Source organism: Eriocheir sinensis, chromosome 15 (genome assembly GCF_024679095.1).
Source record: "Eriocheir sinensis breed Jianghai 21 chromosome 15, ASM2467909v1, whole genome shotgun sequence".
In the NCBI taxonomy this organism is placed as follows: Eukaryota; Metazoa; Arthropoda; class Malacostraca; order Decapoda; family Varunidae; genus Eriocheir; species Eriocheir sinensis.
Genome location: NC_066523.1, coordinates 16,901,842 through 16,922,451, shown reverse-complemented (window position 1 = coordinate 16,922,451; position 20,610 = coordinate 16,901,842). Strand labels below are relative to the sequence as shown.

Below are 20,610 nucleotides of genomic sequence, written 5' to 3'. Positions count from 1 at the left end.
TGCTTTTTAAGGACAATGCTTCTAATAAATACTCTATGAATACTGTTTACCTATATCCTGTATAAAGAAGAGCACGTTTATCTGTGTATATAACGAAAGAGCAAAGAGGTCGGAGGTAGCAGCGTCTCCTAGCAACGGGTGTAAACAAAATTTCCCTCCTGTGTACGGAATAAGCCGCCGTGATCTTGTCCTTCGATGCTAAATCAATGTAATATTTCCCTGATCTCGGTTTGGTGGTGAAGGTTATCCCGCTGAAGGAAGAGTAGAAACAACGGTGAGGGCGCTGCTCATGTCTTTCACGGGATACTGTATGTGTGTAGGTTATGGGGACTTATGAGGTGACCTTTGATACATGGGATAAAGTTGTTTTTCTTGGTGGATTAATTCAAGTTCAAGTCTAAGATGATGCCGTTACTGAGAAAGAAGTACTCATATGACCAGATGAGCTAAGGGAATTACCAATGGAGATGTTGAATTAGTACTTACTGTGAAAATATATGTTGACAAAGTGCTTACTGTGAAAAAAATAGTGTTAGAACCCGAAGCAATGCGCACAAGCTGGATATACTTTCCTTTCCATTAAAGAAAATAGAAAAAAAAACAAGTTAAACAATTGACTATGAAACAAGTTATTATAGCCATAGAAAATGACTGTTTACACTGCAAACAGTTTCCGGAAAGAGATAAAGCAAAGGTTTCTATTTTATTTTTGAAGCTTTATGAATCTACTTGTATATTCACTTAGTTATTCATGAAGTTATTTATATTACCGACTTTTTATTTATTTATTTACGTATCAATATTCATTAATTTCCTAATCTATTTTTTTCTTGGGGAGTCATTCTTTCGTTCTTTCTTTCTGTCTGTCTGTCTGTCTGTCTTCTTTCTTTCTTTTATTCCTATTTTAGTTTTCCTTAATTCTTTGTCAACATAATTGTTATACATTATCACTCACTCACTATTTTTTTCTTCTCTTCTCTATCTGTTTCCTTTATTTCCTTTCATTAATGTTTTACCATTTATTACATCTATCATCTACTTTCTCCCCCAGGTGTCCACAATGCTGCGTCAAGGCCTGGGCACCAACATCACGGCCATCGTCAACAGACTGGCCTCGGAGCTGCAGAACACGCCTTTCTATAATGACTTCCTCGCCGATGTGCAGGTATGTACAAAGGATCATCATCACCATCATCATCATCATCATCATTTGTCTGTTCCCTAATCGCTTCTCATCGTTCTTCTTTGCCCACTTCTTAATCTTTATTGTTATTGGTGAAGTGAGGGAATAGGTAAGAGGAAACCCATTCGTTTTTTCATAGAACGTCAGCCATTGCCCTCTATATTATACATCATAAGCCTTGTTGACACCGTTGTTCCTGCTGACAGAAGCAACAAGCGTGATGACCGGTGCTTCCTCTGTTACTTTTGATGATATTTTGGTTCTGACAGGTGTCGATGTCATATATTATTACTTTTATTTACTTTGAGGGTAAAGGATGCCTAGTACACATTCCTGGCAAATGACAGTGACGAATATGATGGCTTTTGTCCGTTATTAGAGGCCTCGATGACTAACGTACTTCGTGATGAGGATGGTAATTATGATGATCAGGAAGTGAGCAATATGAATGAGGAAACAGGCAAAAGTTGAAAATATACTTGCGACGATTAAAAGTAAAAGAAAAAAACATTATATTATATTTAGAAAAGATAACAGATGGACAGCCAAAGTATCAAAATGACTGCTTGAGAACTGGAGAGCTCAAGGTAGACAAAATATCAAATAAAGAGCTGAAATTAGAGCATGTGCTAGAGCAAGATGAAGTACACTGACAGGTATGGGGGAAAACATTAAGAAAGGCCTTTGTCAGTGAGTGGAATAATTGTGGTTGGCAATAGATAATGCATAAACTGATCACAAATGCGTTGATGTATATATTATGAAATAGTTTGCGTGAGTGATGATTTTTTCTCATTATTCTCGCTTAGAGGGGCCTTTAAGAAACATGATCCCCGTAGCTACCAGGTTATTATTACCCTTGTCCCTGCAGACGACGATGGCCACGCAGAACTTCAACAAGGAGCGTTTCGGTGCCGAGTGCTACGAGTGGGCGCAGGGCACGTCCCTGGACACCCGCCTCCGCAACGCCCTCTACCACCTGATGCACGTTCAGCCCACCCTCCTGGCCAACCCCGACACGCCCCGACACGTTCTCAAGGAGCCGCTCACCTACATAAGGAAGGCACAGGTAACATAGAGACAATGATACGAACGGCTATAAAGAGTGAACAAAATCATTACCTCTACAGGAAGCGTCTCTCCACTTTCACTACAAAACCCCATGTCCCACAATCCCTCCATCCACCGCATAGTATATACAGTAGCGTCTGACCGACTGATTGGGATATATGATATTGGTGCCGGAACTGCATTGAGCACAGAGAAGGGTCCGAATAACATGAGATCAATCAGCGCGGTTCGAGCTACAAAATATCAGCCAAATATCTAGTATGGAGTGCAGGTCACAAACAGCAAAACCCGCAGACCATAAGCGAAATTAGACAAGAAACCGAGTTATTGGAGCGAAAATCGAATAGCGCGGCCCAGAGGTTGATACCACGCACCACTTGTACTGTCCTTGGATACCACAGAGGCGAAAAAAGCTCGTCTGCCACGGTCTGGTCTGTTGCCACTGCTCGAAGCTGTCGACCATCTTACCGGGCCGAAAAATACAAAACAGACGATATCACACACCTCATTTCTACTCGATTTCCTGACTCTACTATCTGATGTACAGAAAAACTAAGGCCAACATCGTCTTCTTGAGGATATTTTGCATTGGCTTAGTAAAATTTTTTAACAAAAAATTATCATAAATAAACGAAAAAAGGGTTAAGTTAAAGTGTATAAACATTTCCTCCCAACTTATTTGGATTCAAAAACTCATTACTCATTTTTTTGCTAATTGCATTACATTTTAAGCACAGCTTGTAAATCTATACATTTTTTTTATTAAGTTTGTAATACGTACCGGTTTGAAAATGTCAAGAGGGTCAAAAATTGCCAAGTAACATGACCGCGTCGTGCAGGGGGAGAGTGGCTCAGATGGCGCCGCGACATACTTGTTTACAAGGCTCCCGCCGCTCCCGCAGGGGATGCAAGCGCGGGAAGCGATTCCTGCTTCAAGGCTAATTAATAAAACTGTGGTTGAAAATAGTAATTACACTTCATACAAAAAATCGGCAAATAAAACATCTTACCTTAGTTTGAACTGTGCATTGTCATGCAGGAGTTCGTGGGCAGCGAAGAATAGTCTATTTGAATTTCATATGGCTAGTTTTGCTTACTCTGAAGGCCTCATTCAAGGTATAAGTGGGGATGATTTAAAAATTATCAGATAATGAAATAAGATAAATCAATATTAGTTCTATACAGCTTCCTTTTCTAAAGTACTTAATCATATGAAGAAAAAAAATACATGATTACGAATAATCTCATTTTTTCGGTAGGATTACCTTCCTTGAACACTATAATAGAGGGCAAGTTAAATATAAGCAATACTCTAATGAAGTCGCTTGTAGTTAAGATCTAGTTCTTAATCGTTTCATATGTTTACAACCTGATTTTTAAAGAAAGAAGCATGGTTTGATATGCTTGAGGGTATAAACACTTTAAATAAAAAAAATAAAAAGGTATTTAGCTACTCCCGCCGTGTTTTGGCTGCCCTGAAATGTGTGTAGTGGCTCTCGCCCAGTTTTGGCTACCGTAAAAGGTATGCAGTGGCTCCCACCAGGTTTGGCTGCCCTGAAGGTCTGTAGTGGCTCCCCCGTGTTTGGCTACCCCAAAAGATGTCTAGTGGAATATCACTGTAAATTCAAAATCCTCATGGACTTTATGGTTTAAAATTATCACAAAACTCTAAAATGGCATAAGTTTTGACACCTGATTTGTTTGACCTTGCGGCATCTATGCACACGCGTGTAATTTTATGCACCCCTATGAGTGTAGTGTCTGCGACTATTCTTTACCTCTCACGGAAAGCTCCTCCCGGAGGTTTTGATGACTTTAACCAAGTATTCTTTTTTTATGCAGAGTGCGTGGGAGCGTCGGCTGGTGAAGTGCGTGAACAGCATGGCTGCCGAACTGGGGGTCCCGCTGGCCAGGCGACGGACCAAACAGGAGCGGGAAGATTTCTCAGACCGCTGGGCTGACCTGTCCACCGAGGAGACAGGTGGAAGGACTTACACAGTGCTATGTTACAAGATCACGATAAGAATCTTACTCTAATACTGCCAATAATGGTTTGATATTTCATTGCCGCAAAGTAAACCTATGTATCAGGGTCACTGTCTTCATTCGCTTCTTATATTCCATCAAAAATTACCCTCTTACGCTACTGAAAGAAAGAAAATAACAGGGTAACAATAGAGGGCGTTTGTGAACCATCTTTGCTTGTCATATCTATTTATTTCGTTTCCCAAAGCCTAGTCTATCATTAAAGCTAATATTGATAGTCAGGCTCCTGCAGGTGATTTCGTTCTGCAGATCTAACGATGATCCGGCCAGTGTACGCCCCCAAGGACTTCCTGGAAGTGCTCGCGTCCCTCAGGAACCCTAACTATGACGAGGCCGTGTGAGTGTAACGCCCAAGACTTTGACACCACCTGACACATCAAACTTTGGGCCGCCTTGCCTAGTGTCAGAAGATTACGTTGAGGCATTATTCTATTCCTTCTCCCTTTATCTATCTTTATATATCTATCAAACCTTTTTCTATCTATCCATTTCTCTCTCTCTCTCTCTCTCTCTCTCTCTCTCTCTCTCTCTCTCTATCTACCCATTTACCTAACTATATCTATCTTTTTCCTTTCTTTCCGTTACCTAGTATATGGAGCATCACCAGAAGATTAATCATACACTCATATCATTAACTTTCCAGTCTGTCTTCACACGTCAGTCAATCAGATAAACACTCGTACACTCAATTAACAATTCAGTCCCTTAACGAGCTAATCAGTAAATTTTTCTTTCCGCATGTCAGTTAATCAGGAGAAAAGAAAATCAGCATGTTCACCAATAGTTTACAGTCTGTCTACATTTGTGTTTCTCTGTGTCATACCCTAGAGAAGAGAACCTCTGGGGCAGCATCCAACTCCCTCTCAAGGTCAACGACATCAAAGGCTTGGTGAGTCACGTCTGTTTGGTGATGACGAGGGGCATGTGGTGAGGAAGTGACTGTTCGCTGGTGACTTGTGGGTGTCTAATGTGGTTGTTTGGTGACTTGTGGATTGGTCGTAACTGTTTAAAGTGACTCATGTGTGTTTGCACCGCCCTAAATGATCCTTGTACGTGAAATGTGGTGAGGAAGTGTGTTTGCTGGTGACTTATGGGTGACTAACGTGACTGTTTGGTGAATTGTGTATTGGTCGTAACTGTTTAAGGAGACTCATATGTGTTGTAACTGCCTAAAATGATCTTTACACCTGACGATAATAACAAGCATACTATCCTTCACGTTGGTCAGGTGGAGCTGTACGGCGAGCTGGCATACTGTTGCAAGCACACGGGGCTCGACGAGGCGGTGGCCGGGGAGTACAAGACCAACCTGACGTTGGCGGAAGAGCGGCTCATCATGGGACAGAAGGGTGAGTCTCCCCTAAACAACCATGACCCGTTCTTTATGCATACAGTAATTTCCAGTGCCAGTCCCAGCGATGACGGAAACAATTAATGTGACTGTTTGTGGATGAGTTTTAACTGTTTAAAGTGATTAATACGTGTTTTGTACCTGTCTACATGTTACGACTGACTATAGACTATTCTGACTGTGGCAATGCTTAGTGATTAGTGAATGTCTAAATAATAACCAGACTCAGTTATACTTAAAACTAACTCCAATCCAGACTGAAGAAAAAGTATATTTATAAAAGAGAAAAATATGTGCCCCTAAAACTGAGAAAATAATACGTCTTGTTGACCTGAAACTAAAAAAAAAAAAAGACTAGAGTTAGACTGATTGATAGAGATATGTATTGTTAAAGATGATGGAAATAATGAACGTGTGTGTGTGTGTGTGTGTGTGTGTGTGTGTGTGTGTGTGCCGGCAGTGGTGGAGAGGAACCACGGGCCGCTGAGTCGGGAGCTCATCAAGAGTGGCTGCCCCACCAGCCTGCGCGGCGTGCTGTGGCATCAGGTGCTGGGCCTCGAGATCACCGAAAAGGTAAGGAAGCAGTGGGCTCTATCTTTTTGTCTTTCTTACGGCACACCAGAATGAACTACAGGAAAACAAAAAAACAAAACAAGTCCGCAAGACGGTGCTCTATATGAAAGAAAACAGGAAGATGCAACAAGTTACGTTTTATCCTTTCAATTTTTTTTTTTTTTTTTTTAGTGTCATATCATTTACCGTCACCTCCACATCTTTCCATCACCACCACCACCACCACCACCATTACTGCTACCACCACCATCATTAGCATCACAGTCATGCCATTGCTCTTACCATTAACTACAACTACATACATACCATTACCCGCAGCATTACAAGCACTTCGACGAGCTGGTACAGGCGGTGCATCAACACGACCTACTAGTGGACAAACTGATCATGAAGGTGAGCGGGTGTGGGTAGGAGTGAGGGAGGTGTAGCCAGGGCTGGGCAGGGACACGCCTCATCTCACTCGGGGTACTGTGCTTGCTTGCTTGCTCCTTAGGAGGGGTTCCCAATGAGGCCGGGTTCCCACTATCCCGTTTTGACGGTGGCCGTCGTCGTTAATAAGTTCAAAGTGATGTGACAAAAACGGGGCCGCTCGGCACGGAGATGGGCTACATCAGGCAGGGATGGAGTGTTCGTATTCGGTATTCGTATTCGAATATATTCGAATACCGTATTTGGGTGTATTCGTATTCGTATTCGCATAATTATTGATAGAAATCAAAGTATTCTCATTCGTATTCGAATACAAGGAAAAAATATTCGTATTCTGCGAATAATCTGACGAATACTTCAAAATTTCTTATCATTCGTTATGTATTACAACTCTAGCCTCCTGGGCTGACGTGTGATCGTCGTGTATAGTACAGGTTCGCAGACTGTTGCAGCGCGGCATAATTTTACTGTTGCATAAATTTAGAGCAGTGCTATACCTAGTGACATCAAGAAGGTATTTGCAATCAATAGTATTCATGAATGTATTCATGAATACTTTTAAGAAGTATTCGTATTTGTATTCGAATAAAAATCGTTTCGGTGTATTCGAATTCGTATTCGTTGGAATTTGAAGTATTCATATTCGAAAACACAACCCTTGTATTCGCTCCATTCCTGCCAAAATGACGGTCACGCCGTTTGTTGACAAACAAAGCATGGACCGCATGGACGACAGCGACTTCTTGTTGCTGCCTTTGTATTTGCTACTGGGTCAGAAGACAGGCCATCTAAGAGGAGGCGAAGGTTCTGACTGTCAGTTTCTGTTGTTTTTTCTCTTTCTCATTCCTTCTTCTCTTCACCATATAATAAAAACAACAGAATAATAACTAATCTACAATGAAACCAATTAGAAGAAATAAATAGCGGTGGAACCTCAGGACATCATAGAGACTTTAGTCACTACATCCCTCCATCGATTTCCTCCCTCTATTCTTCACTCTATCTCTCCCCCAGGACATCCAGCTGACTGCCTCTAACGACGACCAGTACTTCGTGTTCGAGGACATCCTATTCCAGGTGGGTACACGTGTTGGCTGTACATATGCTTGCTCTCTCTCGTCTTGGTGTTCTTCCTCCCACTGCCTCTTTCCGCTTAGTGCAAGTTTTATCACTCCTACCTTCGTCACTCTTACCAGCACGGCATCGCTTTCACGTTTTCTTTGTCACAGGAAAAACATCAGTTGGGTTACAAGACTTTTTTTGTGTCCGTAGATGATGAATAACGCTACCGGTAAGTGCTGAACGAATATTTGGATTATTTAACGTGCCTCACATGACTTGCTTATCTCTAATTTGTCTGTTTATCTATCCATATATTTATCTGCCTATATCTGTCAAGCCATATGTTATCTATTTATCGATTTCATCATTTAGTCATCACCCTGAGGTCCTCCTTGACTCTCCCTCAGGTGCTGCTTTGCTTCTTCCGCGACACCGAGGTGCTGAGCCACTTCGAGCACAGCAGCGCCTCGCCTCCCCTGGCGGTGGCGCGCGGCAACACCCCTTCGCCCAACGCCCTCGTGGCCTACCCCCCTTGTGGCGTCATCCCCTTCCACGGCTTCACCATGTACGGTACGTCGCCTCTGCATGAAACGTTGGATCTCTTTTTATCCCTATTTTCTTCTCTCTAGACTTCATCATGTATGGAATGTAATTTCTTAGAGTTTGGGATTCCTTATCTTGGGTCTTATTCACGTCATCTCCTTATTATTATTCACTATGTACAGTGCATTAGGTTTAAGACATATTGTTACGGTACATTCGAGTTGTACAGTCCCACTGATTCACTTTGCACGGTGCGCCGCCTCAGTATACAATTTGGAACTGCTTTTCGTCACACTCGCGTCATTCCTTTTTCACAGGTTCATCGTGTGCGGCACTCTGCCTTAGGATTGAAATTTGAGGTTGTTTCTCTTAGGTCATATTCGCGTTATCCGTTTTTAGGCTCCATCACGTACGGTGCGTCGCCTGTGTAAAAAGCCTAGTTGCTGAATCCGTATGTTCTTATTCACATACTCATATTCTGCCATAAATGAACTGTATGATACCTAAAAACATATTTAACAGCAATACAAGCTCCTACCTTTCCTGCAAAGTTGTTGTTATTACGATATTTATAAGAAAACCAACGACTGAGAAGTTAAAATAAAAGAAGTCTACGGATCTCACGCATAACTTTTACATATCGAGTGACGACGTCAATCAACACGAATGGCTTGGGAATGGAAACTCACGAAAACTACATACCTGAACTACTGATCACTAAATAACAGTGGATACCGACATATGTCTGGTCCACCCTTTAAAACTCATCTCGAGGGGCGTTCTTGGTTACGATTAACAGCTTTTGTACATAACCTCTTTATCTCAGCGGCGCCCCTGAGCTGCCTGTACGAGGACCCGGTGCCGCTGTACTTCACCTTCCGGGAGATGTACTGCCGCTACTGGTACCGCTTGCACGTGGTCACCAGCCACTCACAGGTGAGGCTCACGGGCGCCCCCAAGAGGTCTGCTATGAGTAAGGCTTCCAGGGAAATACTTGCCAACCTCCTTCAAATTTTTCCCATCCTCTTCCATCCTGCCTCATACGATAAATGCTAAAAGAATGGAAGAAGATGGCATGTGGATTAATTTTAGCTGAGACGATGACTGTAGAAATCTAGGGAGGAAACACTATATGGATCCAGGGATAGATTTGACGATGACCTAATTTAGGAAGAAAGTACAATGTGGATAAGAACTAGGCGAGACGGTGATTGTTGAAATAATGGGATAATACTGTGTTGATCAGGGTCAGGAGGGAATAAAGGGCGTGGGGAGGTCATGCCTTGCGTCGAGTTCGGTAATGTTTCACTCCTTGCAGGGAGCGGCCGCTCTGGCGCTTCAGTTCGAGTTGCTGCTCCAGAGCTGCGAGACGCGCCTCTGGCAACACTGTTGCGCCATGGGCATTCAGCTGTGAGTTGTCCACACCCACACACACACACACACACACACACACACACACACACACCCACACACACCCACACCCACACCCACCCACCCACCCACCCACCCACACCCACACACACACACACACACACACACACACACACACACACACACACACAAACAGACACAGACTCCCCCTCCTTCCCCCCCACACAATACAGACGAACTGTTTCGAGTATATCACTTTTGATTGATGTATATATATAAGAGAAAGTCAGGTTAAGGACTGATAAACCGTATTAATTTTCAAGCAGGTGCGACGCACTTCTCATTTTCATCTTTGTCTTTTTCCCTCTCATTTTCTTTTCCTTTTTTTAATTCCTACCTCTCTTCTCTTCTTCTCTGCTCTTGCCCGTTCCTCAGCCTGCCCATCGTGTTCAAGTGGATCGTCCGTGCCTTCAGCGGCTACCTGGTGCCTGATCAGCTCTTCCATCTGTGGGACGTGGTGCTCGCCTGGGAGTCCCTGGAGGTGCTGCCTGTCCTCGCTCTCGCCATCGTCAGCTTCCGGAGGGAGAACCTGATGGACGTCACCTCCCAGCAAGCGGCCGAGGTGTGTGTGTGTGTGTGTGTGTGTGTGTTCTTTTGTCTATATTTTGTTTGTTTGTTCTTGTGTGTGTTTATGTGTGGGTGTGTTTGGGTGTTTTTTGTGTGTTTGGGTGTTTTATGTTAACTTACTACGCCAGTTTTAGTCTTCGTAGTTTTTTCTTTTCAATTTCTCCATGAGTGACCTTAGGCTGCAATGTTGTTACTGAGCGAACTTTTACCCGTTACAGTACGAAACATCTCTTAGGCAGGACCACTAAATCTGTATTGTGTATTTTACTTAATAAACAATAACCGACGAATTAACAGAATAACACTGACCGGTGCTGCAGTGACAGGTACATTAAGCGAATTCTACTCATTAACTAAGCGTAAGTGGAAGTGCTGACTTTGATGAAGGTTCCTCCTGCAGGCGGTGCTGGCGGACATCACGGCCATCAGTGTCATCCCGTTGCTGAAACTGGCGCTCGCTGCCGACAGGGGGCGCGAGAGGGAGTCCTGAACGCAAGACAAGCAGCAGCAACGAATGCCAACAGTAAACGCAGCACTATGAACTAGAGTGAACGTCACTGGTGAATGCAGAGCCGCCAGTAAAAGTGAACGTCGGATGATCAGTAAGAGTGAACGCCTTAGGAAAACGCTCAACAATCAGCTTTGGTAAAATGTCGCAAGATCAGCAAAAGTGAACACCATCGATACAACGCAAACTGCTCAAGAATGAACGCCATTGAGAACATTGGACGATTAGTATGAGTGAGCGTCATCAGTATACAACGGATGATTAGCATGAATGAGAGCTACCAGTAAACCTTTCCCTTCCTTTTATTTTTTTTTACAACAAAGGAGACAGCTCGAGGGCACACAAAAAAGAAAACAATAATATAAAAAAAAGCCAGCTACTCGCTGCTTCCAAAAAAGAATCAAAAGAGGTGGCCGAAAGAAAGGTCAATTTCGGGAGGAGAGGTGTCCTGATACCCTCCTCTTGAAAGAGTTCAAGTCGTAGGCAGGAGGAAATACAGATGAAGGAAGATTGTTCCAGAGTTTACCAGCGTGAGGGATGAAAGAGTGAAGATGCTGGTTAACTCTTGCATACGGGGTTTGGACAGTATAGGGATGAGCATGAGTAGAAAGTCGTGTGCAGCGGGGCCGCGGGAGGGGGGGAGGCATGCAGTTAGCAAGTTCAGAAGAGCAGTCAGCGTGGAAATATCGATAGAAGATAGAAAGAGAGGCTGTTTGAGAGCAGCATTATTTATAAGAGAAGAAAAAAAACAATTAAATGCCTCCGATATGACGGTTATTTATGTACTTACTGTGTAGAACCATATTTACCAAGCCTGAATATAACTCTAATTGGACTTCGACATCCCTCGTGGTGCCGGATCAAGGTGTGCCGCTGTTCATGAGAAGGTCTGAAGGAGCAAGTCACGGGGGGCACCGCACCCAACGCCTCTACTCACACACCGACGTAGCCAGAACGTTTTCATTTCTCGGAAATGGAAGATCAGCATCAACTATGAAGGTAACAAAATTGCGGCTCTCTTTGTAAATTAGTTTAAAAATGGTTTTGTTATAGGATTTGTCGCCATCTGGTGGCTCCCTAGAGGACTCCAGTGTATTTCATGCCTCGGGCGTCATCAGCGAGACTTCTTTGTCTTATATTGATTTGATTTTTTCAAACAAGCTTTTTTTTCTAACGGCATCCATTCCACTGGCATGCGAGGAGTGTTGAATTGATGGAAAATAATGGAACGGCTGACAAATATAGTTCATAAACTACATCAACAGTTTGTTTGATGCTTATTTCCGTTCCTACGGCTTTCTCCTCTGAACAAAATTTCATGCAGTACAGTTCATTGTGAATGATACTGCAAGAATGAAATCCCTTTGCAGAACCTTTTTTTTCCCTAAGGTGACCCGAACGCCGGGCAGGTGCTCCCGTAGGCAGCACCGGACGCCCGGCAGCTTCGCTCCTCACACACGTGACGTGCTGGAGTAGCGGTCGTGGGGAGCGAAGCAGGTGGGAGAGGCAGGACAGGTAAGCTCTGGCACTGCTCCTGCGCGCTGACGGCCCGCCAACCTCCCTGACTCACTCACTCGAGGGAAGGGACGCCAGGTGAGCGGAAGTGGCTCACACGCCGAGACAGGTGACGCAGGACAACTTCTGACACAGGTGAGTTTGTAATGTTCTCGCTGATTATCTAAATGTTATTCGGTGGAGATTCGTGTGGCTCTGTTCTTGGCGCTGTGGGCTTAGTGACTGGCGCGTTAGTCATCGCGTTGATGCACGGGATAACTCAACACTTGAACGCACTGAGGGAAGAAAACACTTGTCTAACATTTCCTCATCTCGCCTCTTCGATTTTTTAACACCCTCCGGGAAACCTCGAAGGTAGAGACGCTCAGAGCTAGAGACGAGCGAGAGGTGGCCACGCCCGGGTTAGGGGGCCGAGGACCAAGGTGGAGGGACGGCGGAGCGGGGCGGCGATATCAATGATGCATTAGCTGACGCCCTACACTGGAATGCTCACTCCTCGCTAACGCGCTCCCCTGCCGCGTTGCCAAGGGCCGCGCGAGATGCTGCGTTCCACCACTCTTCTGTATGTGTGTGTTTGTATATATGAGTGTGTGTGTGTGTGTGTGTGTGTGTGTGTGTGTGTGTGTGTGTGTGTGTGTGTGTGTGTGTGTGTGTGTGTGTGTGTGTGTGTGTGTGTGAAGGAAAGAAGGAAGAAGCTGGCAGAGACACGGGCGACTTGTTTGGAATTCGTGCGAGATTCAGACCTCAAGAACAATTCACCTCTCGTCGATCCTTCTGTCTCCCCCCTAGTCTCATAACACACTTCTTTCCACTCACTTTCTCCACTCTCTCTCTCTCTCTCTCTCTCTCTCTCCTGTGTTTCTTCATTCCTAGTCCCTCCTGTCTCCTCCCATCGGGTCTGGCGTTCATTTATCTCACTGTCTCCCTCCCTCCTGTCACTTCTCATTCCCTGTCTGCCCCTTCTACTTTTCCTTTTCCTTCCGACACTATCACCTCCCTCATTCCTCTTCCTCCTATACTTCTTTCCAGTTTTGCTTCTCTCTTCTTTTTCTTCAACCATCTCCGACCTCCCTCACTTATTCTCCCTGTCTCCTCCTCCTCCTCTTCTTCATTTCCATTTCGTCTCTTCCGTCTCCCCCTTTCTCTTCAATCAGCTCTCACCTCTATCACTCCACCTCCTCCTCATTTCCAGTCTCCCCCTCCGTCTCCCTCTCAAGCCAACTTCTTCCACTCTTCCATTCCGCGGCCCACACTTCCCTGCTCCTCACCCTGTTCCCTCCGGCGCTGTGACATCCTTCTTTTTATTTTCGGCTGTAGTCCCAAAATCTTTCGTAGGTGGGTTTATTTTTTATCCATCAAGTACCCATCATTCCTTGGCCTATATTTCCTAGTTCTTGTATTTCACGTCTCCGGTCGGCTAACCTATTTTTCACTCTCGTTTTTATTGAATGCAAACATCGTCCAGGCAGGCACTCAACGTACGAACACTGATTCCGTGCGTAATGATCTCCTCGAGTACTCCAGCGTCGTAACACCTCTCAATGCCCTCAAGCGCTACTCAATGAACTCGACTCGACAAACCGAGGAAAAAAGAAGCAGCTCGTATCCCCCTTAATTTACTCCACCTCCAGCAGTCCACCTTTATTCTGGCTCTCCTCACTACATAATTCATCTCCAACCTTCACTCATCTCACCATCGCTACGAAATGGAAACAGAAAAAAGAACAACAAGATCGCATGACTAATCCTTCCACCTCCATAACCCACTGCATTAACCTCTTCCTTGTCAACCAATTTTGGGTCTCTAAACAACATCATTCGCTTCTCCACTGCACTCAACTCACTATTGCCTCTTCTAATCCTTGCGCTGCCTCGGTATGCTTACCCAACTGTTCCTCTTCCTCATCTCCTCCTCTCACATGTCTCCCTGCTGCATGCACTCTTCTTGCCAACTTCTCTCATTCCGGCTCTCCGCTGCCCTGGCGTAGTGGTTGGCTCTCGCTCCCATGCTCTCTCCCTTTACCCCGTGCTCCACCATTCCTGTCTTTACTAATTCCGGCTCTTGCGCGTCCTGGCCACGTCACTCGCCTCCCCGCTGGCCTTATCTCTCATCTTTGTCTCTCTAATTTCTACTCTCCGTTACCTGGTGTGATGGCTGGCTCGTCTCCTCCTCCTCCTCCTCTCTCTACCCCCTCCCTTCCAAGGCTGAATGACTGGCTGCTTTCCTTCCATACTCCATGTCCCTCCTCCTCCTCCCTCAGTGCAAAGACCCCCATGCCGGCAGCCGATGAGTGAATACCCACACAACATCACCACCTCGCATTTCTAGCCTCTCCACCCCCCGTAATCTTGCCCGTTATCGTGTCCCGCTCTGATTGCGCTCATCAGGACGAATCACAAATTAAACAGCAAGGGACGACCGTTGGTGACCCCGCGGCCGACACTCACGGCGGTGAGACTTAATTAAAATGCAAAATAGAGCCGAGAAGATAAACGGAACACGGCGGCCAGGTCCAGATCAGCTGACTTATACTCGGGGGCTGGGAGCGGACGGAGGGTGTGAGAGGCACGCTTGTATATATTAGGTTAGGTTGCCACACTTACAGACAGGCGTGGTGGTACCTTATAGACAGTACGTATGTGTCGAGTTGATTAAGCGAGGAAGCAGGTCGTGGACTTAAACATTTACAGTCAATTTACAGCATAATCAGTAATATATCGGTGTATTCTGACTAACTATAGAAATATAACGACAAATCTAACAAATCAGACTAATTATCCAGGACTTAAACACTGATTAAACTGACACGCCTTACTAATAGAACGGCACATCTGATAGAAAAGCATCAGGAAAGGTATCAGGACACCTCTCCTCCAGAAATTGACCTCTCTTTCGGCCACCTCTTTTGATTCTTTTTAGGAGCAGCGAGTAGCGGGCTTTTTTATTTATTTATTATTGTTTCCTTTTTTTGTGCCCTTGAGCTGTCTCCTTTGTTGTAAAAAAAAACAAAAAACGTTACCACACACGGGGACACTGCAATACTCTCAAGGACAAGACAGATGGGTGTTCAAAGTCAGAGAGCCAGTAGGAGCAGTGAGCGCTGGACCGGCTGTACACGTAAATGCAAGCTGTATACTCCTAGTCCATCTGCATCGGATGAGCCTTGTGTTCCCAAATGAATCTGTTGGTGTTAATCCCGAGTAATGCGTTTATTGAAGGGTTTGATCAATGTCGCTCCGATGCTCACTTGTTCCGAACACTAAGCGAGGTTTCGGGTTTGATTCCAGCGGCGAGCGAGGACACACAGGCATTAATTATATACGATGGCCGCTTCCACTTGTGTTACGGGTTGGGTTCCATGACAGTTATGGCTCTCTCATTGATAGATGCGCCGCTCTCGAACCGGCCAGTGACGAGGGAGAGAAAAGTCGGCATCCAAACACTGATTAACCGAACAAAAATTACGTTACAGGTGACTTATGTTTAATACAGGTTGGGGACGAGAGAGAGAGAGAGAGAGAGAGAGAGAGAGAGAGAGAGAGAGAGAGAGAGAGAGAGAGAGAGAGAGAGAGAGAGAGAGAGAGAGAGAGAGAGAGAGAGAGAGAGAGAGAGAGAGAGAGAGAGAGAGAGAGAGAGAGAGAGAGAGAGAGAGAGAGAGAGAGAGAGAGAATATCATACATACAGACAGACTAACAGACAGACAGACAGGCAAAAAACATACAAAGAGATATATCAGACGGATAGATTAGACAGATTGATAGAATAAGCATAAAGATAGACAGACCGACAGACAGACAAAAGAACCGCCCAAACATCAATTAACAGAAAAAAACTACTTCACTCGTGTCTAATGTTAATGTCATTATTCAGTCCTACTTGGCTCAGGCCACTTTGTGTGTAAATCCGCTCCGTTTGAATACACGGCGTCATGAGGCGAGCCAGGACCTCAGAGCGTTAATCAGCCGACTGCTCACTGCTCTGCATGACGGTGAATAAATAAAGACATCGAGAGATTACCAGCACCCGTCTGATGAAGAGAGTGATGTAATGTGAAGATATGATAACAGATATGCAGCTGAAGCAATCGGGTGGGAGCCTGAGAATTGTAAATGTCAGGACAGACATAGAATCAGACAGAGAGATGAAATTGTGACCTTTGCCGCAGCGGGATGAAGTGCCCTGACGTCAGACAGGAGGAGGGGGTGGGTTTTGGGTAAAGGCTTTGTTCTACCATCGACTAGTAATGGCTGATGATGATGATGCTGATGATTTAGAGGCAGTGCCTTGGTGGTAAAGTTTGAGGTGGGTTCATAGGGTAAAGCAGTGTTTGGAAAGTGAATGAGAAGCTTTTGAACTTTCAAAACCCCCCCCCAAAAAAAAACCGCAAGACAACCCTATCAACGTTATTAGTTATCAACTAGCTAAACTCAATAACTAATTAAATAGCTAATACGTTATTAATCCTGGAATATGTGTAACCTGTGCCAATGAAACAGTGTTACGTTAATGCTGACAAGGACAGGCGTACAGGAGGTTGCAAATGATGAATCGAATGAAATGAATGGCGGTGAAGGCAAACAAACAAACAAACAAACAAACAACTGGACGGATGAATCATTAAGAGTACACACTGATGAATGAAATCGATGTAAATGGAGACTCGAAAGCTATACGTCAGCAAGTATAACAGAGACTGCGATTGACAAAAAGACCCACAAAAAACATCAACAACGTAGTGTTTATATACATATATGACAAACGATAAAATGCCAACAGTAGGCTAATTCGTTTCTGTGCGGTCATGATACTCCGAAGAGAGGATATGAGACAAAGACGAAGTAAACAAGTAGCAAAGTAGTAAAATTAGTCACTGATCAATGAGAAACAGACAAACGGTTGAAGGTTCTGCCATACACGCATCACGTCAGTCACTTCGCCGCTAAAACTCATCCCTTGACTGACGGTGATTCTTTTTGTGTCCGCTCTTCGGTACTGATCCTTTTTTCTTTATTCCAACCCTCAACAGACCATAGATCGTGTGTGTGTGTGTGTGTGTGTGTGTGTGTGTGTGTGTGTGTGTGTGTGTGTGTGTGTGTGTGTGTGTAACGGAATCCTTCAAAATGTCAACGGGTTCGTGTCACGCCGTCACTTTGTTCTTCTGTCTATTTCTCGATCGCTTCGGGATGATTCTGCTCCAAGTTCGATCCTCTCTGTTGTAGCCTACCCCTTCTGTGCGCTTCACCATGGTCTGATCACGCGCTGGACCTACGATTGCCAACCAGCACCTTCCCCAAAAGAGCCTGGAGCTGCATAGTGACGGATCTTTTTGTGATGTGAGGTCCCAAGATTTTCAAGGGAGGGTACTGGATGGCGATCTCGAGTACAGCACGTAATCAGATCGTGGGAGAATGTCACCCACACCCACCCACCAATTCACCTACCCACACACACACAAGAAAAACAACAACACACACATACTTCACATCAATCAACCTTTCTCCCAGGCCGGCAGAGTGACATTTCGAAGCCAATCCGATCGAACAGCCGAGTCCTTGGATTTTAAATACCAGCCCACGAGCCTCACACGCAATGCCTTCCTTCCCTCGCCTAAGGAATGGAAGACTAAGATTAGGATGAAACTCGTCTGCAGTGTTCCCATAAAGAGTGTATCTATATTTACTTGACATTACGTTCATTTTCCGTTTACAGTACAGGAAGCACCTCAAAGACAAAATAACTCTCCCCCCCCCAAAAAAAAAAAAAATCCCGCTAAGCACTGCTCCTAGAAACGCCAACAGAAAAGAGTAGCCAGAAGAGAGTTAAATATCTGATGGAGAGTTATATAGATACTGTGCGTGTGACATGAGGGATAAAAGCCACAGGTGTTGAAATTAGGTTATTTAAAGAAAAGAAAAGGCACGTTGTTGAGGCGTAAATGGATGAACTAAAAAGATGGGAAGCTCAAATCAGAGAGGTAAGCTTTAGAGGCGGAAAAGGGTACACTAAATTATTCCGTAGCGCCGTATATGGAAGACAGGACTGATTATGAGGAACGAATAGAGGAGTGGAGATGATGGACGGGCGAAGACAAGAGGATAATACAATAGAGAGCAAAGCGCGCGCGGACACACACACACACACAAACACACACACACACACACACACACACACACACACACACACACACACACACACACACAGAGGCACGCAGGCTCGCTTGTGTTATTAGTTATTCATGCACTTCGATTTCTCCCGCCGCCTGCCATGCGACCTTGATGAGTCGATGGCCCAGATCGAAGAAAGCTAAGGCCTGTCAGGAGCATGAAAACAACTGAGAAGACTGGGCCATGGCAGACACTCGTAGTTGCTATAAAAGAGGGACATGGAAAGTAGTTGTAGCAGTATTAGTATTAGTAGTCGTAGTCGTAGTCGTAGAAGCAGTAGTAATAGCAGCAGCAGTAGTAGTAGTGGTAGTAGTAGTCATTGTTTTTTTCGCAAATGATGATATGAGGAAGATGAATAAGAAACAAAAAAAAGTAATATGACAATGAACAGAAGGAATGAGGAGGATAGGGAGGAAGAAGTGGAGGAGGAGAAGAAGGAAGAGGAACATAATAATGGAGACGATGCTGCTGCTGTTGCTGCTGATGATGATGATGATGACGTGGTGGGGGTACACTAAAGAAAAAGGCAGTGATGGTATTAGGAACTTTGGCTCCTACACGTAACTTTAGATGAAGTACTTATATTTAAAACTGACGTAAGAACACGCAGCAACGGGGATAAGTTGGGTAAATTCAAGTTCAGGAGGGAAATAGGCAAGAAATGGTTCACGAAATGGATGGGCGGTGAGTGAAACAAAGTGAGATGATTATGTAGTTGAGGCAAACACAATTGAAAGCTTTGAATGGAGGTTTTATCTATCCATACATCTATCTATCTATCTATCTGTCTTTATCTCTATTTATCTATCCATATCTGTCCATCGATCTATTTATCTATCTATCTGTCTTTATGTATCTAACTATCTGTCTATCTATATCTGTCTATTCATCTATCTCTTTATCTATCTACGTCTATCTATCTATCTATATGGATGGGAAGAAATTTGGTGGATAACCCATTTGCAGGAGGCGCCATGTGTGGGTCGTCTGTCTGGGCTCTTGTAGTCTTATATCCTTGTGTATCCTTGGGCAACTTTACAACGCTTTCCATCCCGAGGGGGAACTAACAAAAAGCGGCTCAAGTAAACAACAGACTAAGGTTGCATAGGCTTCGTTCTTCCCTTTCTTTTTTTCTGGGCTGTTGCTAAATGGTCTACCTGCCTCACGCTTGCTTACCTAAACAAACCTAATCGATCTGCCGTACGCTGTCTTGCTAGTTTCCTAAGAGTTTGTGTATTTTTTTTCTTACTCTCTTACAACTTTCCCGCAACTTATAACTTTCACGAGGCGGAAACGGATTCTTGGCGGGAGTTTTTTTTTAGTCTTAGTTTACGTTTTGTTATACTTTGTTGTCGTTGGTCTTTTCCTTTGCTCTTTTTCTTACATCGTGATACAACTTTCCACCATCAACTTAGAACATTTAAGAGCCGGAAACGGATTCTTGGTGAGCATTTTTTTCATCGGTTTATATTTTGTTTTATCTTGCTTTATCATTTGTAAGAGCACCATTTTCATGATTTCTCTCTCTCTCTCTCTCTCTCTCTCTCTCTCTCTCTCTCTCTCTCTCTCTCTCTCTCTCTCTCTCTCTCTCTCTCTCTCTCTCTCTCTCTCTCTCTCTCTCTCTCTCTCTCTCTCTCTCTCTCTCTCTCTCTCTCTCTCTCTCTCTCTCTCTCTCTCTCTCTCTCTCTCTCTCTCTCTCTCTCTCTCTCTCCTCCTCCTCCTCCTCCACTTCCCTAATTTCATGATAATTTTTCCTCCCTTTCACTGCCATTCTCTATTTTTCTTCTTCCTTCTTTTTTATTGTATTAGATGTTTATACGTTGGGTCTCTTTTCTAGCTTTGTTCTTTACACCCATTTTTAAATCAACTTTCTTGCTACATAAAACTATCGAAAAATTGTAACACATTTATTATGCTGATCATTTTTCCTGTTAGTTTCCTTCCCTTCTTGAAAATAGACAAGTTACGCGTTCGCTCACTCCTTGTAGTAAAACTTTTTCCTCGATAATGTTTTCAAAATTTCGGAATTCAAAGCACATCGGTGATTCGTTCTGCTTCACGTCAAAGAATCACAATATCATGAAGATAATATTGAGTTTAGGACCCCTTGCACGTATAAAAAAGCTACCCACACACACACATCCACCACCAACACTCATCCACTAA

General features: G+C 44.2%; 2 protein-coding genes across 2 annotated transcripts in view; both read left to right on the top strand.

Annotated features, from left to right (window-relative positions):
• The first annotated feature begins 65 nt into the window (after positions 1 to 65).
• On the top strand, positions 66 to 11,063 carry LOC126998974 (TBC1 domain family member 19-like). The gene is made up of 15 exons (XM_050861272.1): positions 66 to 274; positions 1,052 to 1,165; positions 2,055 to 2,252; positions 4,097 to 4,235; positions 4,550 to 4,637; positions 5,129 to 5,189; positions 5,529 to 5,649; positions 6,112 to 6,224; positions 6,543 to 6,617; positions 7,668 to 7,730; positions 8,123 to 8,285; positions 9,085 to 9,194; positions 9,577 to 9,668; positions 10,065 to 10,251; positions 10,657 to 11,063. The coding sequence occupies exons 2-15, from the start codon at positions 1,061 to 1,063 to the stop codon at positions 10,744 to 10,746; spliced, it is 1,605 nt and encodes a 534-aa protein (XP_050717229.1). The 5' UTR covers positions 66 to 274; positions 1,052 to 1,060; the 3' UTR covers positions 10,747 to 11,063.
• A 1,267-nt stretch (positions 11,064 to 12,330) lies between these two features.
• Positions 12,331 to 20,610, top strand: part of LOC126998973 (cell surface glycoprotein 1-like) — a 38,495-nt gene continuing 30,215 nt past the window's right edge. The window contains exon 1 of the mRNA XM_050861271.1: positions 12,331 to 12,414. The gene's annotated coding sequence lies outside the window, so the exon portion shown is untranslated. The remainder of the gene's footprint in view (positions 12,415 to 20,610) is intronic.